We start from the raw sequence: 17,870 nt of genomic DNA on the forward strand, positions 1-17,870 counted from the left end.
TTGAATTTCCCCTCCTTCAGCCATTCTTGTAATGTCCCAAAAACCCCTCTAGAGGGATTTTGGTTACTTAGTGTTCTTTCCAGTTCAAATCCAAAAATCAAATTAGTTTGTATCAGTTCTTCCTTCTTTCCAACAAAATATAGTCAAATTATAGCAAATATAGCCAGCAGAAGCAACAGAAACAAAGTTCTCTTTTTCCGTCTGACAGCTAATTTGACAGCTGTCAAACTTTTCAATACCTTCAACAGGCTCTCTCGCGGATCACTCCCAGGTCCGGGGGGGTGGCACTTCAGCTCCCAAAATTAGCTCTTATCCTCCAGTAAGGTTTCTTCTAGTGCCAAATCGTGAAATTAATGTCTTTTGCCCAATAATAAAAGAAAAAATTCTCTCGACCTTAGTTAGCAGGTCCTTGCTTTAGATTGTTTACATGAGGAGGAGGCAGACTTCCTGTTTACACCTCCTCCGATCGTACCTAATTCACCGAAAAAATTTCTTTAAAAATCCAATTTCCGTACTATTCACGGGTTGTTATTTTGAAGTCCAAATCACAAGAAGAAGTCAGTGCTCTCCGGCCATGGCAGCGCGGCTTCACTCCACAGGAGAAGCAGTCGACTCTCAGCACCACGCCGCTCACCCCGTCCCCCGTTCCGAAGCCTTTAAAAAGGCTCCTTCGCAGGTCGGGGGGCGCAAATGGTGCCCGCCGAGTCACCAGGTTCACAGGCTTCACCGCCTGTGATTTTTAAGGGTCTCCGCGTCGCCGCAGCGGTACGACCCTAATCCTGTGGAGCCGATTCCCTCCGGAGCTCGGAGGGAATCCGCCATTAGCCGCTGGCGCTAACCCGGAAGTCCTGATGTGTATGTCTTTAAGGGGCCAGAGCAAGATAACGAGACCCAGCTTTACAGCTGTGAAACATAACAGGTGCTGCTGAGTTGTATTTGATTAAGGTGTGTCAGCATTTGGGTGTAGTATATAAGGAGCAGCACCTAGCTCTCCCATTACCCTGGGGGATGGGTTGGTGGTTGGGTCTGGTTTGGTTGTTAATGTATTTAGTGTAAAAGGAGTTTTTGTTTTTCTTATTAAAACCTTGTTTAAGTTATTTTTGAGTCCTTTCTTTTTTAATGCATGGTCTCCCCAGCAAGCTCTCTGCAGCACTACCATACTGCAAACAGCCAACAGGCTTCAACTCCCTTCACTCCCAGCATGCTCAATGGTCAGTGATGACAGGCATTGTAGAGGACCACATGTTTGAATGAACTCCATCAGGAGAAGCTAGCAGATCTTTCATGCTGCCATAATTTATTGTCAAAGTTAACAGTAGGAACTCCCTGAGCATGCAGACTTCTGGATTACAGTTTATGGATTTGTAATCAGTGAAGATAAAGTTTGCTTGCTCTGGAACAAAAACATGTCAATAGAAAATCTTTATAAAACATACAAGAGATGTCATAACTTAAAACAGGTGCCAATTTCAAATACTCAAAAATTATTCCACAGAAGGAATTCTGCACATTCTTCTGTATGGAAGCTTAGTTTGTACGTGAGGTTTAAAAAAAATCCAGAGAGGGAGTGCGCCAAGTAATATTATACAAGTTTTCTAAATTAAGCTGGCTGCCTATTGTTCACCCTCCCACATACGACTCAAAGCGTATAATTTTTATTTTATTTTATTTTATTTTTTTGCTGCTCAGTTGCTATTCAGTTCAAACAAGAGTTGACATCCAAATCTGTAACAGTTTTAAAAAGGAGTTGCTGTGTAATTATTGCATTAGATACTGGAACAACAGAATTCATTGCACAAGGCCTCTTGGCTACAGCGTGGACAGAACTAATGCTTTATAAAGATGTTGTTCCATATACAGAAGTACTAAATCGCGCTTTGCACATGTGCAGAAGTGCCGAATCACAACCCGTGCATGCGGAGACGCAGTGCTGCGGGTTGCGGACACCACGGGTTGCGAACGTGCCTCCTGCATGGATCACGTTCGCAACCTGAGCGTCCACTGTACCAGCATGGGAAAGGGAGTGTTCTTTACTCTCTGTCAAGGAAATGTAAGACCAATGGTTCTGCCAAGTGATATCTCAATTCTGTGGAACAGATCAGTTGGACACCCTCATCCTTTTACCCAATGCCCTAAAGGCTTCCTTCCTCAACAACCCATCTGTATCCTCTAAAAAGGAAAGAGAAGAGATCACAGTGGGGAAAGGAGGGTGGAAGAGGGATTGTCCTTGCCTTCTCACACCTACCCGCTCCTCCAACATGGTTATGTGCAACAATCAACAAACAAGCACCATTTGTTCTGCAGTGTAATTTATTATTAATTATTATTATTATTATTATTATTATTATTATTATTATTATTATTAATACCCTGCCCATCTGGCTGCATTTCCCCAGCCACTCTGGGTAGCTTCCAACAAAATATTAAAATACAATAGTACTTCAGATATTAAAATCTTCCCTAAACAGGGCTGCCTTCAGATGTCTCCTAAAAGTCTGGTAGTTGTTTATTTCTTTGACATCTGATGGGAGGGCATTCCACAGGACGGGCACCACTATTGAAAAGGCCCTCTGCCTGGTTCCCTGTAACTTCACTTCTCACAGTGAGGGAATTGCCAGAAGGCCCTCGGCGCTGGACCTCAGTGTCCAGGCAGAACGATGTAGTGCTTAGTGTGTCCCCACTCGGCTGTGAAGCTCTGTAGGTGACCTTAGGCCAGCCACTGCCTCTCCACCTGACCTACATCACAGGGTTGTTGGAGGGATTAAATGAGGAGAGGGAGAACCATATGTGCCAAATTCAGCTCCCTGGAGAAAAAGGTGGGATAGAAATAAGATAGTGTTAATGACCCACACCACAGCATCAGAAAGGGCACCTAGAAATAGCTTATCTCTTTCTCAATTCTGTCCCTCACTCAACAAAACGGCAAATGTTCATAGCATGTTTCTCTCTGACCAGGCAAGGGTTGAAGTAGGACAAGGCTTATTATGGGCTGCTGCTGCTTTTCTCTTCCCTCGCCCCACTTCCTTTTTACTGCTCATATGACACAGAGCAGACTATAGCCACTTTACTGTGCTCTCTCTGGTATGATTGCAACTGTGCCCACTATCTTACATGTATAATGTAGCAGGTTTATTTTTAAACCTCGGTCTAAGGAGTGCAATGCATAGAAGAGGGAGAGGTGGGGGGAAAGATAGGTCATTGGCGGTATCGGGGGGGGGGGACTGTCATACAGGCAGTTAATTTTCATTGTACTGCTTTGCCAGCCAAGACAGTAAATTTTTTTAGGAAAGAAGATATGTGCTAGCCTTACATACACCTTTGAAATAAAAACCAATTTAAAAAAAAAGTCCGACACAGCTTTTTCAGGCATAGAAAATGTGAATGGGATTAGTAATAATTTGGAGTGCTTGCTTGCAGTGATTCACAACTTGCGGTAAACGAACAGAAGAGGAGACCAAAAGAGCAATCTGCAAAGTTAAACAGCTTCCCTCCTCCCCATTGCTTGATGTTATAAGCATGTTTGCACGTGAACTTATGCAACTATAGATCTCTGCTTGCATAATTTTGAAAACTGCTATTTCCAGCACAGCCAGCAGATGAGAACTGACTAGTAACTTTGCAGTGCAGGAACTTCATAAGGCTGCAACATTTTTAACTTTTACACATGAGCAAATGCATGCAACAAGATTTTGCTCATAAGCAAACTGACCGCTTGCTTCATTTTTCATTTTTCTGGTTGACAAACTTGTTCCATTTTTAAAAAGTACTATTGGATAGTCTATAATGAATTCTAGATTTAGAATACAGTATGAATATGTATATCTGTATTATGTATTGCTAAGAATGTATCCTGGCATCATTGTGCTGCAATTAGATCTGCAAAATTAGTTAGCTAACCAAATTGATGTCATTTTGTTCATCAAAATAGCAATGCTGATCAATCAGGCTACTTCCCTTCCTCCTAAAAAATCCCACCCTATAACTTGAAGGAAAGTATGTGGGAGCTTTGAATACCAATCTGGAGGGATCACAGCAATTTTGAATCTGAATTTATTTATTTATTGATATTTCAAACTCATCCTTCACCTACTGGTTCCATGGTGAGAACACAACAGTAAAACAGGTCAAGAAAACAATAAACACATATACCTAATAATTGAAACACCATAAAACTTCTTTAAAACACAGAAGATCAAGTAGCAACAGGAGACAAACAGATTCTAACTGACTGGTTCATTTCAGGTCTCACTACCTTCCAAAGGCCTTGACAAAGACCTGGGGTAGATTTCCATTCAAAGTAGGGTTGAGTGACTCTCAAATTTTGCTTTAAAAACACATGAAAATTAATCAGCACTTTAGTGCTACAATATTTTCTCCTAATGTACACATTTTGTATGTGACTTTTTCCTAACATCCACAGTTTTGAAAAACAATTTCCCCAAATAGTGTTATGAATATGAGTCATACTGAGCCTTGGGCTCAGCAAGATTTCCATCCCATATTTTCATCCAGCATGGGCACAGGATCAATATCAGAATCTTGCCATGCCATTAAAAACCCCCACAAACTGTAATTAATCTTAACTATCGTATGTTAATACAGCACAAGGTAACTTCAAACCATAGTTTATGAAGGCTTGTTTCAACTAGCTATAGCTACAACAAATCACAGTTTAGGGTTTTGATGACATGTGGCTAATAATAAAGAACTCAAAGCTTTTGAGCTCCTCCACGCAGTCACAGCAAGGTATACCAGCCCAAGCTCTGTGAAACTTGTTCTCATAAAAGCTAAAATATGGTTTGGCGTTAGTTCCAATCCAACCCATTGATTGAGTCAAGGACTGTAAGTGCTCCAGTGTTCTTTTGCTAACTGGAACCTTCCTGCAGAATCACTATTTCAAATGTTGGGACATACAGTGGTACCTCGGGTTAAGTACTTAATTCCTTCCGGAGGTCTGTTCTTAACCTGAAACTGTTCTTAACCTGAAGCACCACTTTAGCTAATGGGGCCTCCCGCTGCTGCCAGAGCACGATTTCTATTCTTATCCTGAAGCAAAGCTCTTAACCTGAAGCACTATTTCTGGGTTAGCAGAGTCTGTAACCTGAAGCGTCTGTAACCTGAAGCGTATGTAACCCAAGGTACCAGTGTACAAAGCACTATGTACATATTACTCACAGATAAATCATTAACATGTGAGGAGAGCAGCCACACTTTGAGACCCTTCCCAAATGTCACGTCTTCCCTCCCCCTCAAAAAACCAACTTAATGCCTGTATGAAAAGAAAAGACCAACGTGTCTCTATCTGGGTAAGACCGAGCCACTGATATGGTTGAAGGAAACATTCTAGCCATGCAAACAGCACTTGAGAAGGGTGGCGAATACCTGGGGAGATTTCTGGGGGCAACAGGAATGCATCTGAACTCAAGCCAGAATCTCCCCATCATGGCCTATACATGGAGTCTGTTCGACTCTCAGAACCGTTCGAAAACCAAGGAGCGACTTCCTATTGGCTGCAGGAGCATCCTGCACTCAATCAGAAGCTGCATCAGACGTTTGACTTCCAAAAAACATTCGCAAGCCGGAACACTCACTTCTGGGTTTTCGGGAGCCAATTTGTTTGGGAGCCAAGCCGTTCGACAACCAAGGTACCACTGTACTGCCAGTCAGCAGTTCTCTGTGATTTCACGCAGAGAGACACATGGCAATTCTTATATATTACCAAAGCGGAATATTTTTTTTGGAGGTGGAAACAACACCTGAGAGGATTGTTGTGGGGAGAATTGTTGTGTGCCACCTTGCATTCCTTCTAGGTGAGGCAGGGATACAAATTTGATGACTACACACAGTCAACTGCTGATATGCACCAGATGCTACTATAGAAAATATTAGATCAGCGGAACTTTTAAAAAAAATATTCTCAGTTAGATATACAGCAGAGTAATGAATAAAGTCATTCCTTTTTCCCCAACAGTGTTTTAGAATTTTCACAGGTCAGTTCCTTTTTATACAACGTGCTACAACTGTTCTCATCTCAGCCTTATTCTGTTGCAAACCTTTCAATAAACCTGAACATCTGTTTACCAATGGCACCCTGGGCTCCCTTCTATTAAGCTTCAAACACAATCCTTCAAACCACAAGAAATTGCTGTTTTCACACAATATAATTCCATTTACAATTCCTAATCTAGGTGTCAGTCGAACAGAAAAAAAATCTAGGGATGTTCAGAGTATAAACAAGGTCAGCAGGAACATCCCTGAGGAGATACAATTTCTAGAAGTATTAGTGTGAGTCGCCATGGCAAGGAGCAGCACAGCAGGGTGGGAAACGTGAGGAAGGATTTGGAGAGAGAGAAAAGTGATGTCGGGAAAAGCCAGACATGGCAGGAAAACTCACACAAATCCATTAATACATCCATAAGCACAACAACGGTAGTTCATCAGCTTAGCATTTCATTACCATCAATACTATTGGCACATTAAATGGAACACATGGTGAAAATATTGTGGGTTTTGGACACTTACGGCCCCCCCCCTTAAAAATCTATTTATTCTACAAGAACAAATTCTTTAAAAAGATAAAAATCCAAATTTATTTCGTTGTTTCTTTGTCTTTGGGATATGATTAAGTCAGAAATAATATTCAAAGAGTTAAATCCTACTATGCATGTCTACAAATTGGGACTTACATGTGTACGATTGCACTGTTAGTGAAAGGAGCATGGTTTGAATACACACTTGCTGCTTTGAAAACAAATGACTTGAGCATTGTTATATTTCTTACTAAAAGAAAATATGCAAGAACACAACACTTATACAGTGGACACACATGATGTGGGGAAGAGATGAGGAGGCTCGTCACTGCAGCAAGTCCTTCCCCCAACCAACATCTGCTCACTTGGCCATTTGTGAAATCCTTGTGTGTGCTCAAACTGTATGTTCATAGGCTTTGTATGTGTATATTTCTGCTACACAATGTTGTCTCCTTTCATTCATAAGTGGAGGTGAGGAAAGTGTGTGTGTGTGTGTGTGTGTGTAAGAGAGAGAGAGAGAGAGAGAGAGAGAGAGAGAGAGAGAGAGAGGTTTGTTCCACAAATGTGAGGACACTCAAATCTATGCAGCCAAGGGAAAACATCCTGTGCCCAAATACTCTCTACAATGAGGATAATCAATGTGATGCCCTACAGATGGTTTGTGACCCTGAATGCATCCCAAGTGCTCTCATGACCACCAGGCATTCACCAACTTTTCCGCACCGGGGCTACCAATTCATTCATCCATCCATCCATCCATTCGAATATTGACTTCCAATGCATATATGTGATCAGGAGCTGCCCAGAGAACTCCTGCTACAGGGCAGCTACATAAACACAGTTAAATAAATAAATATGCTCTATTTAAATATATCAAAAGTGGACAAGTAGATAAAAATAAATGCTGGCAGTTTGCCTGACTGTTTTCCCAATTGTGCAGGCACACAACCTATGTGCATATGTCATGTACACATATGACACAGATACCCCCCCGCCGCCGCCGCCGCCTTTCATGTGCTCAACATACCCAGGGGGCCAAATGAACAGGCTTTGATTTTACAATCACCTTTCTACCAACTGCCACCAAATGGATAAGAGTCTTTGAGTCTCAGTGAAATTTGATTAGGAGCCCCTCAAACTTGTGAGTTGGTCACTCTGCTCTACCAGCTTATCGCTTTGGCATTTTCCCATCTCCCAACCTTCAGCGCAAACCCTTGGTCTGATCTTTCCCATTAAGGGAATTTTATTGTTTGATGGATTGAAATGATTCTTACACCACTCCTCATTTACAAAGAAATACTAAACTGGTTCGCATCGTAGCAACACAGCACTGTTGGTATCTGGCTCTGATCTCAACAGGGACAGCATTCTGCACAGTTGCACCACCAACAAAGAAGGCCCTCCTCTGGATGCCCAGCAGATGAACATAAAAAGATCCCTGCTGGATCCGGCCAAAGGTTCATATAGTTCAGCATCCTCTTCTCACAAAGGGCTGCCAGATGCTCATGGAAAGTCTGCAAACAGGACCCAAGTGCAGAAGCTGGGATGAACCTCTGTAGGCTATTTGGAAGAATAATGGAAGAATATTCAACCCAGTTGGCAACACGTGTCCTCTTCTCCCCCTAAACTGAGTAATCCGATTATTTTTTTAAAGGCAGTGCCAACTTGATCCTGTTTGTTCATTTATGCAGTTTTTACACCACTTAATTTAATAATTTAAAAACCTTAAGTGGTTTACATAAGCAATTTACCAATGTCCCCAAGTTAAATTAAGCCAACAGAGCAAGCGTATCTTTTCTCTTGCCTTCTCTTTCCCAGCAACCTGTTGAGCCTGACCCAATTCTAGGAGTTGACTCAGAATTTGGGAAATTACTAGATAAACAAACAAAAAACCCTCACCCAGTCACAAAGATTCGGAAAGAGCCATCAATAGCACACTCTTGGAATCTTGTTTAGCCTTGCATTTACAGCATCTACCTAGATGTTGATGTCCACCTCAACTACTGCTTCCTCATATCTCATAACCAAAGGTGGGTTACTCAGTTGCCACTCTCCATGCTATCCCAGAGTAATAAGAACACAAGAAGAGGTCTGCTAGATCAGCCAAAAGGCCTATCCAGTTCAGGATCCTGATTTCCACATTAATTAACCAGATGTCTCTGGGAAACCCTCAAGGAGGAGGAGCTCCTTTGAACTGACCTGTCTGGGTGTTAATGGCACTGCCACCAAACTCTATGGTTTTTGAAGGGCAGGGGAATATGAGAGAGCTGGTTCTATGGTGGTTCCCTGGCTTTGGAATGACCTTCCCTCTGAAGTGAATTGTATGCCATTGTTGCACACACTTTTTTCTCATTCCCTTGAAAAAAGCCATCTATGTAGGTAGCAGATGCCATATCCTGAGCAGCAACTTCCAGAGGTTAACTCTGCCCTGTGTAAATACATCCTTGTGTCTGTCTTGAATGCTCCCTTATTCCACTTTGCTGGATCATCCCAGGTTCAAGCGTTATATGAGAGAGGAGTAACGCCTTCTCTTTCTCCAAGCCACGCATCATTTTATCAACCTCCATGTCCCTCACCCCAAATCATGAGAGTGAGAGAGTGAGAGAGTGCATTTATCTAACCACTTTAGGTCACTACAAAATATGTATGGCTGACTCACAGCTTTTGCGCCTTTAACATGCTCTATTGCAGATTTATGTGGTTGGAGTCTGGCCAGCTGACATGGCACAAATTAAATGCATGCAAGGCACAGGAAGATCTTTTAGGCTCTTCACCTTGCTTACTGGGCTCAGGGAAGCTCTCACAGGGTCATCCCTCTTGCCCATGAGCCTTCCACAGTCTGCACGAGAGCTTCCAAAAGCCCAATAAGCAAAGCGGAGACCTTAAATGCTCTCCACCTTGGGGTGAGGTAGCAGCAGCAAGGCATGCTCAGTGTACCAGCTTCAGAAAGGGAGGGGTCCCTGCAGGGGGCAATTTCAGGGTTCTTTTGACTATACATGATTTCGGCTTTATGCACCACCCCTGGAACATAACCACTGTGCAAGCTGCGAGTCAGCTATATGGATTTTGCATGAATCCAATGGAAAAGCAATTACCACTGTAGGAGTTTGTTGTCCTTTTAACACCTTTGTCCATTCTCCACACACACAAAATGATAGAATGCAAGGTGTCTCACCTCTGTCCCACCTTGTATTTTCCTGGTTTCCCTCCACACACTGCCTTTCACTAAACTTGATTTAGGTATGAAATAGCCAAGATGCTTCTATCCAGCATGCCTGAGGATAGGCCAGCTACTGTCATGCAAACCCAGTGGGTTTTATGCAACTAAGTCCAACACAGAGCAGACCCACTGAAATGAACGAACCCAAGTTAGTCGTGTCCATTAACATCAATGAGTCTACTTTGAGTAGGACTAGCATTGAATACCACCCTGTATATCCCAAAAAGGAGTCAGAGGAGAGCCTCGGTAGGAGGGAAGGATATATGAAAAGACAAGACACAGAAAAATGAGCTGTAACTCTTGCATGCCAAAGCCACAGAAATGATTCCCAGGCCAGCAGTAGTGCAGACAAACTCTTTGAACGTGATAGAACGGAAGTTACTCACATCAAATCACTTATAAACTGTATTTTGAAACAGTAACGTCTTCCCAACAAAACCATTGCGGTTCAGCTCCTATCTTCCCCACATACCTTAGAGGTTACTCTAAGCAGCCAGGAAAGCATTTTAGCCAGTATAACTCATGTTTTAAGAAACCTTGGTTGCAGATCTCCAACTAATTTCTTAGTAGCAGACCTGATGGCCTTCATGGATCAATGCCAAAATGAGTAGCTTGAGAATTACAACCTGTGGATGCTTGCAGTTTTAAAATCAATTATTCAATGAAGATTACATCTCTATGCTCCCCATACACATCCCCTCCAGCAGTTATTCAGTTCATTTCCAAATGAGTTTTTTAACTAATAAAAGAACTAATATTCACACGTATACAAGTTTCGGTCATTACAAAGACTTTGGATCAAAAATATTCTTTTTTATCTGCCAGATACGCCCCTTAAGTGCCCTATTAAAATAAGAAATTCATCAGTTTAATTAAAATGATAGGCATTTTTAAAATGACGTGCTAAGTAAATGGAAGGATGTGCAGAAATGAAGCTCTCCTTCAACATAATATTTATTCTGTCTCTCTTTCATGGTGGCATTGCCCCACAGCATCCAACAGAAAGAATGTGAACTGGTTTTATATGCTTTCTTTGTAGCAGGTGCCAATTTTTAATGTACGTTCAATTTTAACCTATGCATCCTATGTTGTACAACTCCTGAGCTGGTTTCCTGGATGGAATAACAGCTTCCCCTATGGCACTGTATAAAGATGGAATAACACCATGCATTGCTGAGTCATGCAAAAGCTACAACAACAGCAAGCTTCCAGCACTAGACTCTCAGGTCTATCATGGCTCATCCATCATTGAAATGTTGCATAAGGTGTTAGAACACTCATTTCAAGAACATGTGCCTGAATTAGATAATGGGGTTCTGCTGGAGTTATAAAAGAAATGAACCCTGCTAAAGGATCACAGATTTTGTGCAGACAGTTGGGGTGCAAGAAGTCCTCTGAACTGTGGGAGGGTTGGTTGCAGCCACAAATTCCAAGGAAAATTCCCTCAGCAGCGATTAAAGACACATTTATTTACTGTACTATTATGCTTTTTCCAAAACCTAAGCACCGATACTGAAAAAAGATTCGGAAGCTTACTGCTGGTCCAAACCAAGCCCTGCAAAACCAAGCCAGAGGTTTGTTTGTTTTTTAAGGGAAGAAACTGTCACTGAGTTTTAAACATAAGCATACAAACAAATGGCCAGACACCAAGATCACACTTTATTGGTCTAGGATTATGCCTGCAAAAGTCAGGTGTCTCACTCTGGCTCACATAGAAACTGAAATCAAAGCCCAAACTTATTTCCAGCTCAGCTCTTTTGCATCTGGGCATAATCATTGAATCTTTGAACCTTCTCCTCTGATTCTCAAGGGGGTGCTGCCTCTCATCCCCAGGTGTTCTCTTTGGTATTCTTTTTATTATTAGGCTATTAGGAGAACAAAGTGGCATTTCAGTACTACAGGGACTCAGCTAGATTGGTAAAGAGAAAGCGTTTTATATGTGTTGTATATGCGATATAACAATGTGACACCAGATGGTGCTGTGGAGTCCCGTCTTTCCCTACTGGATTTCCCTGTACATTATGAGTTTACAACACGTTTAGCTGAATCACCCCCTTCATGGATCACTGCCTTGCCATGGCAAAGGGGCTTGAATAACTCCAAGAAGCTCTGAGCTATGCCATGCAGGGCCACCCAAGACGGGCAGGTCATAGCCGAGAGTTTAGACTAAATGTGACCCACCTGGAGAAGGAACTGGCAATCCACTCCAGTATTTTGCCAAGAAAACTCCATGGACATAAAAACGGAGAAGATTTGAGAAGAAAGTGAGAGTTTCCAAGGCATGCTCTGGTTCATGGGGTCAGGTCACGGAAAGTCAAACATGACTAAGACGACTAAACAAAAAGCTGTCACATCTTGGACACGTCTAGATCCAGACCAGGTCAGTAAGTTTAACTGCCCCTTTACGAGTGCAGCTCTCATTTCCCAAAGCAAAGATTGCTTTGTCACAAAAATTGGGCCTTTAAGAAGGCTTCTGAATCAAGTGCACAAGTCCTCCAAGTGGTATGGGAATATGGGTGTCTTGGTTTGTCTTGCAAGATATAATGATTATGGTGGTGGTGGTGGTGAAAATATCATCTTCCCTTTATTTCTGCTCTCCTTCAGGAAATATTCTGGTATGGTTTGCACTGCCTGCTTATTTCCAAAGATCCTCTTCAACAGCAAGAATGCTGCACTACCAGGACTGTCCTCGCTGAGAAGCCCTGAAGGTCATATAACTGCTGGCAATGAATGTACGCATTCAACAAAAGAAAGCTGTATTCTTTCTGCCTCTAGCTCTTTTCCACTACTAAGGTCTCCTAAAGTTTGCATGTCTAGCCAACAGGTCAAATTTCTGACGGGCTCTGGGCAGTTATCACCAAATTCATTATTATCCCTCATATTTCAATGCCTGACATACAGTTGGTGCAATCGCTGCAGTATCTTTTTAAAACACACACACACACTTCTCCCAATATATTAGCTGCAGAATCGAAGCTGTAAAAATAGGGGCTTTTTTGCAAGTCCAAAATTTTCTAAACTCATTCTCCCCTGCCCCCTTTTTTTCTTAAAACACATTTCCAACAATTACTGTGAGAACTTCAATGTTTTGAATGATAGGGTCAAAACTGTATAGATTTGCCTCTTGTACTAGTGTTTCTTTTACTAAACTTATCATCCTGCAAATCCTCTCACCCAAGTAATCCTTCAATGTGCTTACATCAGTGTGCTTACTGTAAATGAGTAGCTGAATGTTTGAATCCTACATGGTTAATTTAAAAGGCATTACTACAAAGACATTTTTGTAAAGACCATAACATATAATAAAATCTTGTACATACATGCTCAGTTCCCAGTTATGAAAAGTGTTTTCCAATATGATAAAAGTGGTGCCAGCTTACTTTGGTTCTTTCCTTTAAGTGTGGGAGGTCACAAACTACACAGCAAGGCTGTTATAAATGAAGTTCTTCTCTTGCACATCAAACTACTTTATTCGTATGCATCTGTTTTTCTAACTGTACCCCTAACCATAATAGAAGAGTTAAACTTCCACGTTACGATATACTCACATATTTGTATATATAAGCATGTTCATATCTGGCATATGTCCTATAATGAATTTTAAGGATTAAAAATCATAATAACAACAAAACTGGTGATCTTCTGTGTAAGTCATACCAGTTGCTCAAAAACTTTATTTTTAAAGCCACTCATAAATACACAGGTCTCACTGAGTTCAGTGGGACTTACTCCCATCAAGCATGCTTAGCATTAGAGCCTTAGGTTGCAATACGAAGCATGCTTGCTATGAACTAGGTCCTACTGAACTCAGTACTGAACTCAGCAGGACTTACTTCCAAGAAAAGACCTTTGGAATCAAGCTGAAAATCTGACCTGAAATATTTAATACAAATTCCTAATGCAAAGACCTTGTAGCAGAAGCTATTCGCTTATCCACCTTGTTTCTCTCACCCTCCTTTTTTTTCTTCAAAAAGCCATTGGGTAAAAATGTGACAGGAACAATAGGGCATATTACAGAAGCAAGATGAAAGGTATAAAACAATGGTTGACATAGAATGATGTAGTGGCTGCTTACATCACACTCTGAAGCCACCTAGAGGTCATTCAGTACAATCCCCCCTCTCCCCGGGTCAAAAGGCAGGCGCCTACTAACATCAACCTACATCCACACCTCAGGTGAAACATCCTCTGGTTTAATACATTTCATTCGCACTCTGTTGCATGACACAAAGGGAGCAGGGGGAAATCAGGTGTGTTTGACTATCACCACCAGATTAGTTTCCACTTGCCTTGAGTGTGGAATGTTACTTTTTCTAAAGTGGGGAGAGGGGGGAGAGGCACTTCCTCTTCTTGCTTGAAGCCTCGTCTACTCTGATCTCTCCGAAGGAATCAGACATTTGTTTTTGCCCTTCTCGGCTTAGATTAACATCTAACACTGTTCAGCAAGAAGAGAACAGATCTTTCGGCAAATGGCCCCCACCCTCCATTTTTTCCAATGACAAAAATAAAAATATTGCTCTCAGCCTAACCACATCCCTGAAACTGAATTCCAGCTCGCAAGAAGGCTGAGAGTGTGGTGGCGGCTGATGGATGCTTCTCTGATAAGTCAAAACGGTGCCACAGGCCACCGTGAGGAACTCCTGAGCTCAGCCATATGATCCAGAGCACCAAAGCTAACTGCCTCCTTCCTTAGATTAATCGGATGAGATCTATCATGTCAGCTTTGCTGGAATCTGGAATGTTAACATTAACATTACATTAAAAATAAACTTTCCTTTTTCAAAGGACTCAAGTTCTAGTCTAGGAGTGAGATTCAGCCGGCATTGCCGTTTAAAGTTTTTATTTTTAAAGCAAATCCCTTGTCCTCATTACATTGCAACCAGCTTTTGGAAGAGCTTGTGAGTGCTCATTTAGTTCTAAGCAGATTCAGACACCTGGAAGTTTGCAGCATACAGCCTAACTCTGCACTTTGGGTTCAAACCAGGCAATTAAAGGCCAACCCCCCAACAGCCAAAGTTTGTAGGACTTTTACTTTCCAGTACCACAGTACTACAAAGACTGTCAGAGATCAATCTACCCTGCAAATAGGTATTAAATCTTTCAGGGTGCCTAAGATCTCAGGCTCCCAAAATTGAGTGCTAAGTGTCACATAAAATACAGAGCCTCCCTGTTTCATTCTTCTTGAGCAACCAAGGGACTGATTTACCCAAGTGAATTTTCCTGATTTCCCTCTCCCACCTTATTTCCTTTCTTGCATCCACTGCATCCTTTCCCCTATTAGATACACATGAAAGACCTAAAATGGAATGAGCCAAGAGAGCAGCAGGTACCGAAGGAAGTTGGCAGGAAAGTAAGCACAGCTTTGCGATAAGGGGGTGGGGAAAGGAAAGAACCAGTTATGTGAAAACGTTAAACAAATCCAAGTGTCATATAGTAAGGGAAAGTAGACACAACTTCTGCACACTACCCATTCCCTTTAAGTCACACTTGAAGCAGCTTATTGCAATTAGCAATAAAAAAATAAAAATAAATCCCAGAGCAATTATTTTCTGGTTCCTATCTCTGCAAACACCTTCTGCTTCATATGTAAGATACACTACCCGCCACTTGGGCGCAACTTGGGAAGCAATAATGGAAGAGGGTTCTAATAAGCGCACAGAGCCATGTATTAAGCAAGGCTGGGCAAGCAGAGAGAAATGGAAGTGTATTGGTGGTGACAGATGCAAGTGTACGTGGAAGGGATGCGCACAGAACGGGAGGTTTGAATGAAGTTGCTGCAAGCCAGAAATAAGCAGCAGCCTGTCTCTCTCCCAGCAAAATTTCAGTGGGGACAGGTTCCGTGCGCCTGCTTGCAAACCTGCTTATCTCGTGTGTGCATTATTCACACCATCTGTAATACATCATCTATTAATAGTGCCCTATCAGTGCAGCAAGGAACTTTCCCTCGAAATTGCACAAAGGACAGTGCAGATAAGGAGGAAGGAACAGATAAGGGCAGCGTCTCGCTGCGCGAAACTCGGGAACAGCGCTGTCGTGGGGAAGGCGCCTTGGCGAGCAACGGACGCAGTGCTTCTGGGCCAGAGCAACCTGGCAGAGGGCTAGCTCATCATCAGCACATCCCAAGCGCTATAGGTCAATGCCCATCTGCTGGGAACCCAGAGAAGACTTCCATGTCTGTGCCACCCAAATCCACGTGCAGGAAGTTAAGAGTTCCTGCTACACTCCCCAGACTCAGACGCCTGTCAGCTCAGCATTCAGCGTGCACTCCGACAGCCCCGGGCAGGTCTCTCTCAGTTGAGACAAGTGCCCGAGGAAGGAAGGCAGCGCTACTCCGGCCTAAGAGCGGGTTCTCCGAGTTCCCTGAGCAATTGCTCTTTTCTGAGTCATCCGGAGAGGAGACCATCTCCCCGCCGCCGCCACCTATCCGTGCAAAAATATATACCACAAGAGCGCATAACTTCCCCCGTGCGATACTCACTTGTGCCTTCTTCATAAGGAAAGAGAGCGCTGCAATCCAGCCCCAGCAGCGGCGTGCAAACTCCGTTTAGCTGATGTGTAGCTCCTGCATGTTGCAAAGGCACCTAGTCCGCGCATTGGGCTTGCCCGGCGCCCTCGGTGGCTGCGCGTCTCCGCTCGCTCGCTTTCTCTTTTGCCCCCAGGCACGCAGGCGGCGGCGGCGGCGGCGCTGCTTGGCTCTGCACGGCCTCGGTGCTCTCGCGGCAAGCAGAGGCGGGGAGTGAAGCCCAAGCCGTCCTCTGAGCAGGGCTTTTATAGCTCCGAGCTGCCTCCCGCAGCAGCAGCAGCAGCAATCCTGACAAGGAGGACACGCCTTTCTTGCGAGGCTTTCTTTGCCAGGGCGGGGGAAGCCCTGGGGAACTTCAGAGAGATGGAGCTCTCAAGAGCAGAATCAGGCCACCAGGCTACAAGAGGGAGGCTTGCGCTGTCTGTCTGTCTGTCTGCCAAGCGGGCAGAAAAGAAAGGAGGGAAGGAGGGAAGTTATGGAGACGGGAGGGAGAGGTGGATTAAAGAAGCCCACTGCACCCTCTGCGGGTTCCCTTCCACATCACCTTCCCTGTCAGCATAAGGGTCTGTCACATGTCATGAAGCAGTTGATTGACATTGATCAAGTGCTCTGGGCGATTACAAGGCCCTTGATGGCATATACGATAATGTGTGTGTGTGAGAGAGAGAGAGAGAGAGAGAGAGATTCGCCCTGCTCCAATCTGAGACTTGCCATAAAATCTGGAGAAGAGGAGGAAGAGGCCCAGAAGACATTAATAGACAATTACAAGATCCAAGGTGAATGCTTGGGTACATCTGATGAATCAATGAGTGGCGCTGTGGGTTAAACCACAGAGCCTAGGACTTGCCGATCAGAAGGTTGGCAGTTTGAATCCCCGCGACGGGGTGAGCTCCCGTTGCTCAGTCCCTGCTCCTGCCCACCTAGCAGTTCGAAAGCACGTCCAAGTGCAAGTAGATAAATAGGTACCACTCCGGAGGGAAGGTAAACGGCGTTTCTGTGCACTGCTCTGGTTTGCCAGAAGTGGCTTAGTCATGCTGGCCACATGACCCGGAAGCTGTACGCCGGCTCCCTCGGCCAATAAAGCGAGATGAGCACTGCAACCCCAGAGTCGGCCATGACTGGTCAGGGGTCCCTTTACCTTTACCTTTACAAGATCCAAGGTGAATGCTTGGTACATCTGATGAATCAATGGATTCAAAATACAAGGAAGGAGATTAGGAAGAACTTGCTGTTGGAAGGTGGAATGGACTCACTCAGAAGGTGGCAGACTCTCTTTCATTGGAAGTTTTGAAGCCGAGGTTGGCTGTCTATCTGTCATGGATGCTTTAGCTGTGATTCCTGCACTGTAGAGGGTTGGAGTAGATGACCCTTGGGATCCTTCCAACTCTACAATTCTGTGATTCTGTTATGTCATAATAAAAGGACAGTCTTGCTGTTGCCACAAGACTGTATTTCTCCCCCTTTTTGCCACAACAGCCTCTGAAAATTATCGCCATACACAGTGGAGGCAAATGTGGCCCTGCCCTAACAACTTCAGGCTGCCCTCATCCAGCTCCCGCCTGCCTGTCTTCTTACTGGCATCCAGTCCAACGAATGA

General features: G+C 43.5%; 1 protein-coding gene across 4 annotated transcripts in view; it reads right to left on the reverse strand.

The window, feature by feature from the left end:
• The window catches only part of KITLG (KIT ligand), a 104,914-nt gene that overhangs the window by 69,626 nt on the left and 17,418 nt on the right, over positions 1–17,870 (reverse strand). Inside the window, exon 1 of one of the 4 annotated variants that reach the window (XM_053405126.1) lies at positions 16,229–16,679. The exons of 2 other annotated variants lie outside the window; for them this stretch is intronic. In XM_053405126.1, coding sequence (XP_053261101.1) covers positions 16,229–16,243 — 15 coding nt within the window. In that variant the 5' untranslated portion in view covers positions 16,244–16,679. Of the gene's footprint in view, positions 1–16,228; positions 16,680–17,870 lie in introns of those variants that run through there. One more of the 4 variants, XM_053405123.1, reaches the window with a different exon arrangement.

Source organism: Podarcis raffonei, chromosome 10 (genome assembly GCF_027172205.1).
Source record: "Podarcis raffonei isolate rPodRaf1 chromosome 10, rPodRaf1.pri, whole genome shotgun sequence".
Classification (NCBI taxonomy): Eukaryota; Metazoa; Chordata; class Lepidosauria; order Squamata; family Lacertidae; genus Podarcis; species Podarcis raffonei.